At 47.2% G+C, this 15034-nt stretch overlaps 6 protein-coding genes and 1 pseudogene across 7 annotated transcripts in view; 1 reads left to right on the forward strand and 6 right to left on the reverse strand.

The window, feature by feature from the left end:
• The window catches only part of TEOVI_000653000:pseudogene, a 328-nt pseudogene extending 74 nt beyond the window's left edge, over positions 1–254 (reverse strand). Inside the window, 2 exon segments of the mRNA in view lie at positions 1–151; positions 153–254. The exon segment at positions 1–151 is cut by the window's left edge and continues 74 nt beyond it. Coding sequence covers positions 1–151; positions 153–254 — 253 coding nt within the window.
• Positions 255–456: 202 nt separating this feature from the next.
• TEOVI_000653100 (uncharacterized protein) lies at positions 457–1887 on the reverse strand (the record flags this gene model as incomplete). The annotated part of the gene is made up of 1 exon (XM_067220302.1): positions 457–1887. One exon carries the CDS (start codon positions 1885–1887, stop codon positions 457–459), a length of 1431 nt encoding a protein of 476 aa, XP_067076403.1.
• Positions 1888–2298: 411 nt separating this feature from the next.
• On the reverse strand, positions 2299–3114 carry TEOVI_000653200 (cytochrome c oxidase assembly factor, putative; the record flags this gene model as incomplete). The annotated part of the gene is made up of 1 exon (XM_067220303.1): positions 2299–3114. One exon carries the CDS (start codon positions 3112–3114, stop codon positions 2299–2301), a length of 816 nt encoding a protein of 271 aa, XP_067076404.1.
• Positions 3115–3554: 440 nt separating this feature from the next.
• On the reverse strand, positions 3555–4598 carry TEOVI_000653300 (uncharacterized protein; the record flags this gene model as incomplete). The annotated part of the gene is made up of 1 exon (XM_067220304.1): positions 3555–4598. The coding sequence occupies one exon, from the start codon at positions 4596–4598 to the stop codon at positions 3555–3557; it is 1044 nt and encodes a 347-aa protein (XP_067076405.1).
• A 271-nt stretch (positions 4599–4869) lies between these two features.
• Positions 4870–5379, reverse strand: TEOVI_000653400 (uncharacterized protein; the record flags this gene model as incomplete). Its single annotated transcript, XM_067220305.1, has 1 exon — positions 4870–5379. One exon carries the CDS (start codon positions 5377–5379, stop codon positions 4870–4872), a length of 510 nt encoding a protein of 169 aa, XP_067076406.1.
• A 663-nt stretch (positions 5380–6042) lies between these two features.
• On the reverse strand, positions 6043–7095 carry TEOVI_000653500 (fructose-1,6-bisphosphatase; the record flags this gene model as incomplete). Its single annotated transcript, XM_067220306.1, has 1 exon — positions 6043–7095. One exon carries the CDS (start codon positions 7093–7095, stop codon positions 6043–6045), a length of 1053 nt encoding a protein of 350 aa, XP_067076407.1.
• Positions 7096–9830: 2735 nt separating this feature from the next.
• Positions 9831–13070, forward strand: TEOVI_000653600 (CRAL/TRIO domain containing protein, putative; the record flags this gene model as incomplete). Its single annotated transcript, XM_067220307.1, has 1 exon — positions 9831–13070. One exon carries the CDS (start codon positions 9831–9833, stop codon positions 13068–13070), a length of 3240 nt encoding a protein of 1079 aa, XP_067076408.1.
• Between the last annotated feature and the right edge of the window lie 1964 nt (positions 13071–15034).

Consider the following 15034-nt stretch of genomic DNA (forward strand, 5'->3'; position numbering starts at 1 on the left):
TCCAGAAAGCACGTTTTGACAACACTTCCGTACGTTTCCCACTCCAATTCGCTATTTTTCCATTTGCTTTCTGCCCAAAACAACAGATTTGTACAAACAACGAGTTACAAAGATGAAAAATGTCCCAAAGGGAAGAGAATGAAGGTACTTCTTTTTTTTTTTTCCTGCCCTCTTCCTTCGGTACACCACGGTTTCCCCAGCGCTTTCACATGTCGACGCCACACAACAAATAAAAGGAAAAAGTCCTTCACCATAGTGTGCAGTTCAAACAGCACACATAGACAAACGAAGATTGCTGATATCGCACTCCCTCCTTTTCCATCACCTTTAACGAAAGTACAACTAATATGACGAACGAAAGCCCGCACATGCTTCCCACTCTCGCTGCAGAACCGAAGACAGGGGGAGGGAAACGGGGGAAGGCAGGAATGCGCTCCGTTACATTGACCCGAGAATTCAAACCCGGTCCCAGATAACTCGATCTTTCCTGCTTTTCTGCGGCGATGTCGAACCAAGCACTTCATCTGTTGACATTAGGACCCTTTTCACCTCACGGTTACCGCCAATGGCGTAGGGATCGTCGTGAGTCTCAGCAAGTTCATTACAGGGGTCCACACAGTCATCCGAACTCGAGTCTGAAGAACCGCTACTGGTACTGTCCGTTCCGTCGTCACAATATTCCTGATTACTGTGTTCAACTTCCCATGAACCTATCCCGGTAGAAGCGGGACCGCGTGACAGCGTCTGTCGCAAACCGAGGATAGAACGCTGCTGCTCCGCGATCTGCGCGGTACACCGTGCCATCTGGTCCAGGACACGGTACCGCTCCTCTGCCCATTGCTCTTCCAGCTCGCGCTTTTCCCGGCGCTCCTGCTCCAGCTGTTGCTCAAGTGATGCCTTGTCGCGGAAAAGCATATCAATTTGCTTCCCTTGCCGCAACATATCACCAAAGAGAGCACTGTTCTTTGCGTAAGCCGCTTTCAGCAGTGCGTCGAGTTGGAAAACTTGAAGTTGCTCACTCTCCCCCTTCAAGGCTGTTATATCCTTCAGAAGACTTTCAAGACCCGCTATCTTGGTCTTCTGTTGCTCCATCAGAGAGTTGTGTTTTTCGGCGTTCTCGCGCAGCTGCAGCTCATACTGCTCCTTGGCACTTTTCTCCAGCTTGGTTTCCTCCAATGCACGGTTTTGAACGGCCATCATTCGCGCTCGGTTGTCGGACATTTCGCATTTCAGCTGCCGTATTAGTCGCTTATTCTCCTCGTTACGAGTGGAGAGGGCCACCACCTCGATAATCTTTTCTTGTAGTTCCCTGTAAGTTTCCACCTGTCGCGCCGACATCTCCTCGTAAAGAGTCTTCTGATGCTCATACATCTTGACGTAGCGGCGCCGCTCACGCTCAACACGCTCGTATTCGCTACGGGGCACGGTGGATAAGTCCACTTCCGAATTGAATTCTCCTCCTGACGCAGAAGGGCCATGCTCACCGTGGCATGACTGATGAGCAACGTCTAGCCCCAATCGACCCACGGGGCCCGCAACCGGCTCACGCTCGCAGTGAGCCGGGGTGTCCGTTGTTCTAAGGGGACACCGCGGTGCGGGGGATTTCCCCTGCGAGCGATGATGGGCGTTAATGTTCAGCACCTCCGATAGCGGACCACTCTCTTCACGCAAAGCATTAGAAAGATTCCCCCTTCCAACCATTCGCTCGTGTCTAAGGAGCACTCGGCTGGGCGAGTCGGTACGACCAGGAACCGGCGGCGACACACCAAAACAAGTGATGGGCTCAGAGGCCACCAAACCCACCGCACGACGTCCAAAATCGTCCGCGCCGTTTTCCGATTGGACTGCTTCGGGCGTATTATTGCCAGTTAAAGTACGTACAACCATGTGGAAGGTGACTTGCGTGTGGATTCGTGAAAAGAGGTGAACGCTTATCAGCGTGAACTACGGGAGTACCCTTTTCCTCCTTGGTGCATGGACGAGGTAGCAAAAAGTGGAAGTAAATATTTATGAATATGCATGTGCATGGTTAAAGTCATTTGACTGTTTAACAAGAGGCGCCACAGGTATATTTTAAAAATACATCATCACGTAAGGCACCCAAAATTCCTACGCTCAAAAGCGCGGCAAACAAAAAGAAAAAGCTAAAGGGACAACAAACAGACATGTAGGAAGAGATAAACGTGACGCGTAAACACCCATACGTAATATGCGTATGATAATGATGAACAGTTGCATCCATTAATATACTACAGTGTCGATAAAGTTTCTCAGATCGAACGTGAATAACACCTAGCCTCACCAGTTTGTCCACTCCGGATCTCGTTCCAGCTGATCCATGTAACCCAAGACACGCTCGGTTATTTCATTCTCGTCATAGCGGCTCCCAAAGAAGTCCACAAACCGGCCCTTAGGGTCGAAGAGAAATATGGCGATGCTATGGTCAATGAGGTAGTCATTCTGCTCTGCGGCCTCCTCGCTCGGAAGCGAGTAGTAAATACGGTAAGATTTGCAGGCATCGCTCACCTGCTTTGGGGTCCCTACAAGCCCAACAAAGCTCTCATGAAAGACACTGAGGTATTCTGCAATCGCCTCCAGGGAATCCCGCCTCGGGTCACAAGAAACGAATAGCGGCACGATTTTCTGATTAGGACGCTTCGCTCGCACAGCATCGATAACTTTAGACATGCGATTCAATTCAACAGGGCATATTTCTGGGCAGTGTGTAAAGCCAAAGTAAAAGAATGCCCAGGATCCCAAGAACTCCGCTTGGGAGACAGGTTCGCCATCTGTATTCACAAGAACAAACGGCCCACCGAGGGCAGGGCGCCCTCGCGTTTCAACGCTAACTCTTGCACTTCCTTGAGAACCAAAGTACCGTTTCTTCGCTTTCTCAGACCCGTACCACAACGTGGCTGCGCACAATACGGTCATACCCGCAAAGACGGAGTACTTACGAAGGGCCTCCCGGTCCTTCTCGATTTCCTTCTCGTCGTCTACACTTGTTCGTGCACCTGAGCCGAGGCGATGTGGCGCGCACAACACCGTCGGCATCAGTTCTGCCCTCCAATGGGACGCAGAGCCGCACAAAACATTTCCTGATACCCGCCGCATTCAATGCTCAAAATCACTTCAAGTGGGTGAACCCTTGCCCTTACTTCCATACTACAATAAGTTGGTTCAGTAAAAAGGCTTAAAGAGAGGAAATGAGCCACAAGGTGCAGCTGACGGATCAGGAATAGCAAAACACATCAACAGATGAATAATGCAAAAACACACACACACACACATATGTGTATATATACGTATACGCACATGAAAGCACACAACGGCGTGAGCGACCACGTAGGCAACCCAAACCAATGGACACTCAATAGTTCATGTCGTTCAACTAGCCGCACAGTACGTTAACAAGAACAGGAAAAGTACATAAAAAGAATATATTGCCAAAAATAAAAAAAATTCAAAACAAACACTAATTGTTTTTTAACTCTTTAGTCCAGCATACAATACCCTTGATGTTCTCGTAGAAAGGTGGTGACGAGACAAAAGGTTCAATCATCTTTATCAATAGAAAGGGCGGACCCGCTGCTTTCATTATCATCGCCATCATCACATCGTTCCCCACTAAGGAATTCATGGCGTCGCACTTCGTGCGAGTCCGGTGCGCGCGGCGACGTGGGAGCCCCTCCGAAATTTCCTGAAGAAACACCAGTGGATTTGCGTTGTAAGGGAACACTACAGGAACGAGCCACTGGTTTATCCTCGAGGACAAGATGAGGTGAGTTTCCCTCGTAAGTCCTTCGGCTTTCATAAAAACCGACAGCCTTGAAGTTCCCCATACGGACGCGCGTCAGGGTGTGGGGCCGTGGAGCCACGACTGTTGCACGCAAGGCAACAAACTTCTGGCGTGCCCTCTCAAGTCGTTTGTCGCGTTTCTCCTCAATAATGCGAAGCCGCTCTTCTATCGTAAGTCGCTTATACCTGGACGGCTCGGGGGTACTGGCTCTATCCTCATCTGCAAATGCTTCTTCTTCCACACATTGAACCACACCCGATCTAGGCGAACTGCAAACAGGTCCACTTCCATTGCAACCATAATCACTAATTCTCTCTAACGAAGGACTACTGCTCGTTCCGTCACTGCCCGACACGCTTCCTGCATCAGTGTTCAACCTGGGTGTCGTTACCATGTTTCGCTCGTCCCTACTATTCATGTCCCTCTCAGTGGGTTTTCTACCTGCAACACGCAACCGAATTCCGTTTCCAAGTTTTGTTTGAGTGCGCCGCCTGGCCTCAACAGGGGGCGGCTGGGTGACGTCTCCAGGCAGTGAAAAGGCTCCGCGCGCGCCACTATGTTTTGTATGGGGTGCATATACGCGGGAATTACTGGAAAGACCTGAACTGTGCGACCTGGACACCGACGTTCTGACATCTGAGCAGCGAGGTGCCACGCCTTTAGAATTCGTCCTGGATTTGTTCACTGTGGAAACAAATGTCGCTTCCACCTCGCCTCGAGCCCTTTCTGCGTTGGAAGTCCATGCAGTCCTGCAGCGGTGTTGAGGTGGCAATTCGAAGTCCTTAAATGACCCCTCCATTCTGCACGGGTTCCTTGGAATCTAACCCACAACCTGCCAACAAAACAACAACAAAGGGGGAATGAGTGGGTAAAAAAGCTGTATCCACGTTTGATGGTTTCAAAAAAAAAACAGGCATACACACCACGATCAGAGGGAGTTGAGAAGGTTTTTTTTTTCTTTAACCCCTTCCGTCACTTCACTATGCCACACAACCAACAATAACCCAGCCCTCAGCAAAAAAAAAAAACAACAAAAATCGCCTCACAGCGAGCGAAGTTGTACAATGGGCCTAAGAATCATTCCTCTGATATCTGGGACTTTCTCGGAGTCTCCGAGCCGCCTCCACCATCCCTGAAGATATTTCACTTTGCTCCAGCCGTGCGCGTCGCTCCTCACGCGTGAGATCTGATGTGAGCTTCCCATCAGCATTCACCATAATCCCTGACACCTCGTCACGGTACGAGTAACCTTTGGGACCATCATACACCGCTTCTGGTGCATTGGGAACATACTCTGGCGCGAACTCCCGTTTGTAGTACCGCTGGCGATTGAGCTCAATATTATCTAATATATCGTTGCTTCGGCTTGTTTCGCCCATTCGACCAAACATCACGGCAGTGCAGGCAGCCACGATGATTGTACCACGCCATTTTATCCACACAGAACGGAACGGTCCATCCTCACCGTAGCGAGAGAGCAAACTGGCATCTTCGATACCCATCCACCAGGCCTTGAGCCGCGTGAACGGACTAATGAAGCGCCGTCGCCTACCCACTTGCCAGAACCTCAGCACTGACATGGGACTTCTTTTGCATAGCGCCCGCAAAGAGTTAGAGGAGGGGAAAAAGGGAAGTGCAGTACATCTGTAGCACCGGATGCCACTGGAAGGTACAGAGAAGGTAAGGACCTTCCGAGAGGTTTCGGTGCCGCGGCACGGAATCAACTTCACGGCCCAAAATTTCCGTTTGCAAATGAAGCCTCCAAACAACAACAAAGATGAGAAAGGGCCACATAGTAACCAGTTAGACACCGACACATCCAACCCCCTCCCTGAAAAAAAGAAAAAAACATTGCAACCAGCACGCATTTAAAGGAAAGGAAAAAAGCAAAGGAAAAACATTGAGATGAAGACGCATCTCGCATTTCCCGCTCACGTTAAATACACAAACATTTCCCTTTTCCTCCACCGTTATTCCGTTCGCGTTTACATATTCAATTACATTTTCTTCCATATTATTCTCTGTACAGCTGAGGGGTGGAGAAAGGAAGCACACGCACCCCCCCCCGCAGTCTCTACTAATTAGTTGGTGTAAAGTGAAAGATAACAACACTGGTGATAATTATGGGGGTCACTCCTGTCAATAGATGCGCCACCTTCTCATACAGGTATCGTGTTTCCAGCTCCTAAACTTTTTTTTAAAAAACCTGTACCCTTTCCACACGCATCGAAGCAACCATTGGCTTAAAGCTTGCTCCTCTCCCTTTGGACTCCCCCACGATCATTGTACTTTTGTTTGAAAGACATACACAGCTCCACTTCACGCCTGCTACCCATAAAAACGGGAGCACGCTGGTGAATTTCCTTCGGAACGACATCAAGCAACCGCCCGTCGCCCGTCAACGCCAAGCCACCTGCTTGTTCAATAAGGAACGCCATGGGTGCAGCCTCATACATGAGCCGTAACTTCCCTCCTGGTTTCTTCTTATCCCCCGGGTAGCAGAAGATCCCGCCATATAACAGGGTCCGGTGGATGTCCGCAACCATAGAACCAATATAGCGAGCGGTGTACGCCTTTTCTCCTTCGTTTTTGATATGATGCAAATATTGCTTGAACCACGCGTCCCAGTGACGGAGGTTACCTTCGTTCACACTGTAAATGGGTCGTGATTGTGGAAGTGTGATGTTTGGATGGGTGTGGATGAACTCACCAACAGTCGTGTCAAGCGTAAAGCCGTTTACACCACTGCCAGTGGTAATAACAAGGTTGGTAGCGGTACCGTACATGGCATAACCTGAGGAAACGAGGTATCTTCCTGAGAGGCGCGGGAGCACCTTAAGAGCGTCTTTTGTAGTTCGCACTTTCGTTCCCTTCGGTAGGCACCAGATGCCCCACACTGAGCCAATAGATATGTTTGCGTCGATATTACTGCTGCCGTCCAGAGGGTCAAAGAATACAACGTAGTCGCCCTGCTGTCCGGAACTGACTACCACAATTGACTCGTCCTCCTCACTCCCCATGAAAGACACGCTGGCAGAGGACATCAGGTAAGCCTTGAAGGCGTTATTTGCAACCACGTCTAACTTCGCCTGCTCGTCACCCGTGGCGTTGGCCCGTCCATCATTAAGATGACCAAAGAGACCTTGCGCACCTGCGCTGCGGATGTTCATCTCAATCACTTTTACGGACGTTTGAATCGCCATCATGAGTAATGTGAACGCCCCACGGCTGCCCTTTGGTTGGTTATGCATTAAGAACTGCATCAACGTGGAGGGGACGCGGCTGTAGTCAGGCATTGCAAATCTGGGAAGAGTGGTGTCGTTAATGAAATTGAAAAACAGTCGCAAAAAAAAGAAAAAGCGTATGCGTATGCGTATGCGTAGCTTAAAAATTACATCCATTTGTTTTCGCGCCAACGCATACGGGTTCGTGGTGACCAAAACAAGAAGTCGTTGAAGATACGGTTTTCAAGGAAAGAAAGAGATGGGAGGAAAAGAAAAAAGTTAGTACACAAACACATGCACGCGAACGCACAAAAGGAGCGGCAAGGGCAGATACACAAACGCACAGATGAAAAGGAAGAGAACGAAAAATAAGATCGAGTGATGGGAAGGACTGCTATCGAAGCAGCGAACAGGGGAAGGAGGTATCGAGAAGTGGAGGGATTAATAATAACAACGAAAATATTCGTACAGCTGCTTACAAACATAAACCCAACACCTCCTTCGAGGCTTCGGGTTCCCCTTTACTTTTTTGTTTTAATATATATATAAATATATATAAAGTAATACATATGCATATATATATATATATATATGCACAACGCTGCCGGCATCTTTCAGGGGTTGGAAGGTAGAAGGAGGGAAGGGACAAAGAAAAACAGTAAGAACAATCCCCCTTTCAAAAAAAAAAACACAAATAAAAGAAAGAAAGAAAGGAGGGTGAAGAAAAAAAAATTACAACAAAGTGCGCGAACGAACCAAGTGTCACATTTCACCCTCGTTCATCAGTTACAGCCCCTCCTCCTTCTCCTTCTTCACATAACATCTTGCCACTCTCGTGCGCCCGCAACTTTTCAGTGGTCCACAGAATAAACGGCAAATCAGAACAAGAAGAAAAATAAATGAGAAGAAAAAAAAAAGTAGGAATGCAGAAAGTACGACAACAGGTTTTGGAAATAAGGAACAACCCAGCGGCCAGCGACAGTGAGTCACTCAAGTATTCGTAAGGGCCCACTCACCACGCAAACGAAACCCACAAGCCTCGTGCAGATTTACCACAAGCAAACACCCCTCACTTTTCTCCCAAAAGGGCACCGCCGCTTATATCTCCCTGCACTCCACTGAACATCCTCTTGCGGATAATCATATTTATTACTTCTCTCACATTCTGCTTTTTTTTTTTTAAGCTTCCTTTCTCTTATCCTTCCTCTTTTTTCCCCCTTCTGTTTTTATTAGTGTTGATGACAAGAGCAACAATGATGTGGCGTGTCCGCATGATGCCCTTCTCCCTTCTCCCTGACACTCAACTCTCGGGTCAAAGGGGCGGAAATTGAGCCCCATTATTTCCCTATTTCATGGTATGAAATTACCCGACTGAACCGTCCCCACATTCCACCCATCCTCTGAAAGTTGGGTCGGAGGAAAGGAGGGATCACAACAAAAAACACAACAAAAATAAAGAAATCAAAAGAGTGTCTGGAAGAGCGATTAAGAAGAGAAGTGCTTGTTCCTGACATACGCACACACACACACACACACACGGTAAGTACATTTTGTTTTTTTTTCCTCTCGCTTTGCATTTCCCTACCCATCTATAAACATAAAAATAATAAATATGAACTCTTACCCTGTCATTCTTGAATTCACACACGCTTCGCCTCCTTTTCCTCATCCCTTCCTTCCTTTTACCTATAGCCCCTACACGATAGTCCTTCTCATACCACTGTTGCGTCTCTCATATTCTTTGTGTTATGAACCACGTACCGCTCTCATTTCATATATATTGTTGATTCACTCCATTTGTCTGTTTATTTATTTGTCTGTTTTTCTTTTTTTTTTCTTTTGTCTTTTCCTTCTTACTTTGCTCAAACACATTCCGCACACTACAACATGTTGCCGTGTACTGACAGTTTTGCCTTGGTTCCCGAAATGTTCTCCCACAGTTTGCTTGTTTTCGTTTTTGCTTTCTTTCTTTTCTTTTATATGAAATTTCTCCACTGCTCGCCTTTCCCCTCTCCCCACACACAGACACACAGACACACACATTGAGTTTCACCTCCTTTTCTTCTCTTTTTTTTTCTCTCTGATTCCTTCTCTTTTCATTGTTTCACCGGCACGCGGAGGGTCGCAACGCAGCCAGGAGGGAGAAAAGCCAAAGCAAATGAAGCCAAAGTATGAAAAGAAGGAAGAGAGGGAGGGAGAGAAGAAATGAGAAGTGGGTGAAGGGAAACAACAAAACAAAAACAAAAGATGGAAAGAGAGCTCGAATGGAGTAACGCGCGGATCCGGACATGAGAAGAGCTTTGAGTGACAAAAGGGTAGAAAGAGAGAAGGGAAAAGAGAAAAAATGAAGAACCGAAAGAAAAAAAAAATAAAACAAAGAGAAAGCAGTACGGTACTAGATTTCACACTTATGTGATATTCGTTTTGGCTTCTCTCATTTTCTTTTTTTTCTTTTTTACCTTTAATTATTTTTTACTTATTATAATAATTATTTTTTGTGTGATTCGTCCCAACGCGCTTCTCCATCCCCGCACCTCTTCCCTCCCTTCTACACACACCCCACCTCTCTCCCTCTTTCTCTCGTCTCAACACATCGCAACTCCGTTAGATACATGTATTCCTCCATACCATACATATATATATATATATATACGTATATATGTAAATAAATATATATATATATATATATTATTATTATTATTATTGTTATCATTATCATTATTATTTTTATTTTTATTTTTAATTTCATCGTTCTGTACCTTGTCTCTTTTAGCCCCTTGTGCAAGCAGGCGGGAGTGTAGCAGTACATGTCCTCTTTTCTACAGGAACTTGGTCCCGTGGCGGTGTCTCACCGACAGGAGTTGGAGGAAGTGAAGAGAGAACTAGACATCAAGAGGGATGAATTGGATTGTTGGATATATGGATTTCTGGAGAATAAAAAGTTCGATGTCAAGGAAACTGTTGCGAAGTTGCAACGGCGCTTTGCGATGGAGGTAAATGAGATGGCCAAGTATGAATTCACGGAGTACATGCGAACATCACTGAGGTTGGGCATTATACAGGTGATTGGAGAAGACAAGTGTGGTCGCACCATCTTTTACGTTACAGTGAACCGGGACAAGAAAGCGGCGAGTCATCGTGATGGGAAGAAACATACGTTTGATCTGATGGTGAGTTACGGGACACGACTGCGAGCGGATAACAAACGGTGCCAAATGGTGCTGCTCGTAAACTACGAGGATGCAAGCATGTGGAGCAACGTGGATATGTCGTTACAGGCAGATGTGGCGTTGCGCATATCAAAATTTTTCCCTGGATGTATTAGCAAAGTATATATCTGCAACATGGGCCGAATGCTTTGTTCTGTGGCGAAGCCTTTGTTCTCGCAGCTCCCATCAGCTTTCTCTGATAGTATTATGTTTTTCTCTAAAAGCGATCGAGCATCCGGTAGGCTTTTGGAGTTTATTGATGAAAGTGTTCTCCCTGTACAACTCGGTGGCACGAATGATTGTGATAACCAGGAGCATTGGGACCGTCACGGGGACATTATTGAAGATTACTACCATGGAATGAAGGCTGCTATCTCAGAGCGTGGGTTGACGGTGAAGGAGTGGGAGCTGCAATGCATTGAGCAGCCCAACGTTCCGGTACGTCACCCGTCCTTAGCCTCGGAAACGGAGTCGATGGTATCGCTGCTGACATTTGGCTCAAGTTTAACAGCCACTCCAGTAGAAGGGAACCTCAATGGCATGTGGAGACATGATAATGATATTTCACCTCCTCTGGAAGAAGAGGAAAATGAATGGTGTTTGCTCATGAAACCGCTACCTAACAATTTGTCATTGTTTTTCCTCGAGGAATTGTATCGCTGGCGCGTTGCCGTGTCGGCGGAGGAGGGTGAAATGCGCTGTGCTCTGATGGACGATTATGCGGCAGCGTGGAAACGCGAGTTCGATGAACTACCGATGCTTGACCTTTCGAACAAAAAGTGGTACCGATTCATCCCAGAGTCCCTTCGGGAACTCTATCACGGTGTACTCATCGTTGTTAATGTCGCCAGTAGCCTCTCCTTCTTAGTGGCGCTCCTTTTCTTCATGGCACTAACTTCCAGTGCAGCCGTGACGGTGTTCTTAGCGTTCTTCATTGAATGGAACTATGTGTATGCATTATTCGCAACACTGATTTTGGTGACGTTCCAAGGCACTGCGTTGTGCTCACGTGCAGTTACCGTTCTTGTGGTGATCATGAAACACAAAGTCGTCCCACCACTGGACATGTTGGGGAAAACACGCGGCAGTGTGGCGCAGCTCATATTATTTTGTTCGATGATATTTCTACAGATGTTTTCCTTCGGATACTCCATGACGCACAGCTCCTTGTTGAGAAGTATTCAGGTGACGTTTGCTACTGGGTGGCTGTTTGCTGTGGCATTTCTAGCGTTGTGCCATATTGTGCTTTTTTTTGATTGGATACCGATGGGCGAGCAAAGGCGGAAGAAAAATCAGGGTTCCATGTTAGCCCTGTACCTGCTGTTGGACGTGCAAGAGAGTGAGGAAAAGACGGAGGCCGTTCTCACGCGCAGGCTTTCTACCACAATTGCTTGCGCCGTGCCAATCACACTGGATTTTCTACTGGGTATTGCATTTATCATTAGTGGAATGATCCCATTTGCAGTGGCTACATGCATCGCTACCGTCGCAGCCATCCTGACGATAGACTACTGTTCACTGGGGCGCTCCTCGATGTCGAGTCGTTCAGTGCTTCGCAGTACGGTGGCTTTTGCGTGTATGTTGTGGCTGTACCTCTGCTTCTCCTTCAGATTCCTGCAGTATGATGGCCCATGGATTGTCTCAGTATGCACGGTAGCAGCGGTAAACGTGGTGTTCATAAGCTTAGCTGTGTTTTGTTTGAGGAAAAGAAGCGCAAAGAAAACGCTGCGCGGTTTGCTCTTTCTGTTCGTCATCCTCCTCATAACCAGCTGTACCGCCAGCTTCTTCCTCGTTGGATCGACGGTGGGTGTCATTTCCTTAGTGCTTCTAATACACAGTGGGATGGGCATTTTCTGCGTTCGCCGCCGGTCGCGCAATATCGGTGGAACCTTCATTTTCTATGGTGCACTCGCTATGCTTGCCCTCTCGTGCGTTTTGCTGGGTTGGTTGGGTGCTAAATGGCAGTATTGGGTGCCACATAGCCTACCTCCCGTTAATGCCTCCGGACCCCGTGACCCATTAGAAGAATACCATCAATATCCCATCTGCACTTTGCGCACCGCAGGGGGGTTTGGTATCGTTGATTTCGCTCTGCTTACTGAGGTTTCCGGAGCGTCAAAGGAAAATGTGTTCCATGAAGATTTTGACAACTGGTTCGGAAGTACAGACGTGGTGTACAACAACACGGTCAAAGTATATGGCGAGAGAAATGAACAATGGTCCATATCCCGATTTGACTCTTTAGCAAGGAATGTTACTGTGTTAACCCTGCAGAACGGGCGTGTTTACTCATCGATCATTACAATGACCGTGTGGATCGGTTACATTGCCCTTGCACCACTTCAAATCCTTCTTCCAAACAACTGGTTGAAGCAGGTGGCGTTCCTTCTTTCATTTTTGACGAGGGCTATTGACTTTACGTGGTATGATGTCAAAGATGAGGTCGTACGTTACCTGACAGAGATGAAGAATACAACTTCCAATGAAATTGTACTCACCGCATGGGGCATCGCGGGCGGCATCGCCTCACTGGCCGGGGTCGAATCTCACACGCAAACGATCACTTTCGGCTCTCCAGGTCTTATGGATGCGCTTCACTACACCAATTATACAGAGGGTGAATATCACAAGTACGTTCTAGCAGTTGTGTCAGAATTGGATGTGTTGAACGCCGTTACAAGGTATGATCCTACAACATATCAACGAATCCAGTGCAGTGCCGGTTCAAACACTTGTGGAAGCATGAATTACATCTCTTCTGAGCTAGTCCGTGTGTGTGACACAACGGGAAGGCGGCATGTCGGCCAGCAAGTGGAGGAATCGGTTCATGAGATGTAGCAGCAAGACACACATATGGATCATCGGTCGTACGAGACGTGGTTTGTTTATTTTTTGGGGGGGTCATTTCTTTGTTCGATTACCTGCGCGTTCGTTTCGATTTTTTTTTGTTTTTATCCGTCTCTACTTATTTTTTTTTCGTTATTTTACCGCCTTCACATTTCTTTAAAAACCCTTCAATCGCACTTGTGTTGGGGTGGTCCAGGTCTACATGAATTGACAATAATTACGGTGCCGTTGGCAATGATAGATGTGTATTGCAAAAGCATTCCGAAATGATGAGATGGAGTTGAAGGAGCGTTGTATATTGTTTATCGGGCGTTGCGATTTTATTTTATTTGTTTCTCTATTTGGCGTATAGATTTCATGTGAGGAGGTAAACGGGAGTAACAAGAATAAATAAAAAGATTATCGTCATCACTCTTTTTTTTCGTGGGTTATTTGTTATTATTGTTCGCCTGAAGGCATTGACACGCAACCGCACGCTCGACAAGACAATTTCTGATTGGTAAGAAAGGGTGGAACCTTTCGTATACATAATATTGATTACGTGTGCTACAACTTTCGAATGTCTCTATTTTTATTCATTAAAAAAAAGTAAAAAAAACACCGTTTTCCCTCTTGTCTCTGCTCATACCGTTAGTGTTCCTTCTCTTAGCTATTTGCAGACGAGGAAGTGAAGTGGCGGAAGGAAATCAAAAGACGTTTGTCGAACCGTTGCAGTGATGTCTCGATGTACAAATGCTTTCGGCGTTTCCTTTGTTTTGGACGCTTCCAATCCCACTCCTTTAGTTAAATTCATTTCTCTCTTCAGTTTTCCAGCAGTGGTGTTGCAGAATTGTGGAGTCAGTACCTCTTTTTTCTACGACTCGTAATTCACTCAACCGCATTTGTCTCAAGCAGTTCTGCGTACTTTTGAAACGGAGAAAAGGAGATAACGGGGTAATGTCCTACTTAGGTGTGCCAAAGGGACGCCAGCAAAGGGAGAAAAGGGAATTATATAACAGTAGGTGGTCGGATAGGCTGTCCGTGTTCGAATTCCTCCTCACTCTTACGCTCTACGATGTACACACGCACACAGACACAAACACACACCTCAAATGACTCATTAACGCGTCTCTTATTTATCGCATCATTTTGTTCCCCTACGGTACAAATGAACCCCTCCTCTCCCATTCTTTTTTTAATTGTGTCTTACGGCTGGTATCTGTTGCCTCCGCCGCTCACTGAATAGTAGTCGAAGATAACACAACGCACCATACTTTGTTGTTACGAAAGGAATTTGGAGAAGGTTAAGGCAAAAAAATAAAACTAGGAAATATATATATACCAAGCGTTGAGCTACTGAGCCGGAAATTTTTCGCATACGAACTCCGAACTTTCAAGCACCCATGCAGGACGAACAGCATGAGGAATTGCCACCTAGCCCTTCATTCGAGACGCTAGATTCATTGAGGCAAGACAATGACAATGAAGCGATACAACCTCCCAATGCTCCGTCGCCAATTCTTGAGCGACGGGTGGCGTCATCTGACGCCTTTCCGCCTCAGTTGTCTTCGCGCCATCGCTGCGGTGAAGGGAGCAACGCCCCGTCCTTGTTGAATCTCAACCGGCAGCTCGAGGATTTGTCGCGTGATATCCAACAGCTCAACGCCCGTTGCAGGTCCGACTCCATGCCGAATATCAACAAGACACCCCTGAGGCCACAACATCTTCTTCCTGAAAAGCAACTTCAGTTGCTCAAGCAGCGGCTTCCGCACCTCAACAGTGCCTTGTCGGCGCGAGGCGCTTCGACGCCATCAAGAACAGGGCGAGAGTCATCGCAGCGCCGCCAAGACGCACTTCCCACAGTGTCACCCAGTCCCCCACGATCGCGCTGCGCCACATCAGTCACGCGCCCGTATCAAAGCAAACAAGAAACACCGTGCTCTTCTCGCGTTTTTCCCGGACGAGCCTCGGAACGG

Source organism: Trypanosoma equiperdum (genome assembly GCF_001457755.1).
Source record: "Trypanosoma equiperdum strain OVI genome assembly, contig: ctg_1110, whole genome shotgun sequence".
Taxonomy (NCBI): Eukaryota; Euglenozoa; class Kinetoplastea; order Trypanosomatida; family Trypanosomatidae; genus Trypanosoma; species Trypanosoma equiperdum.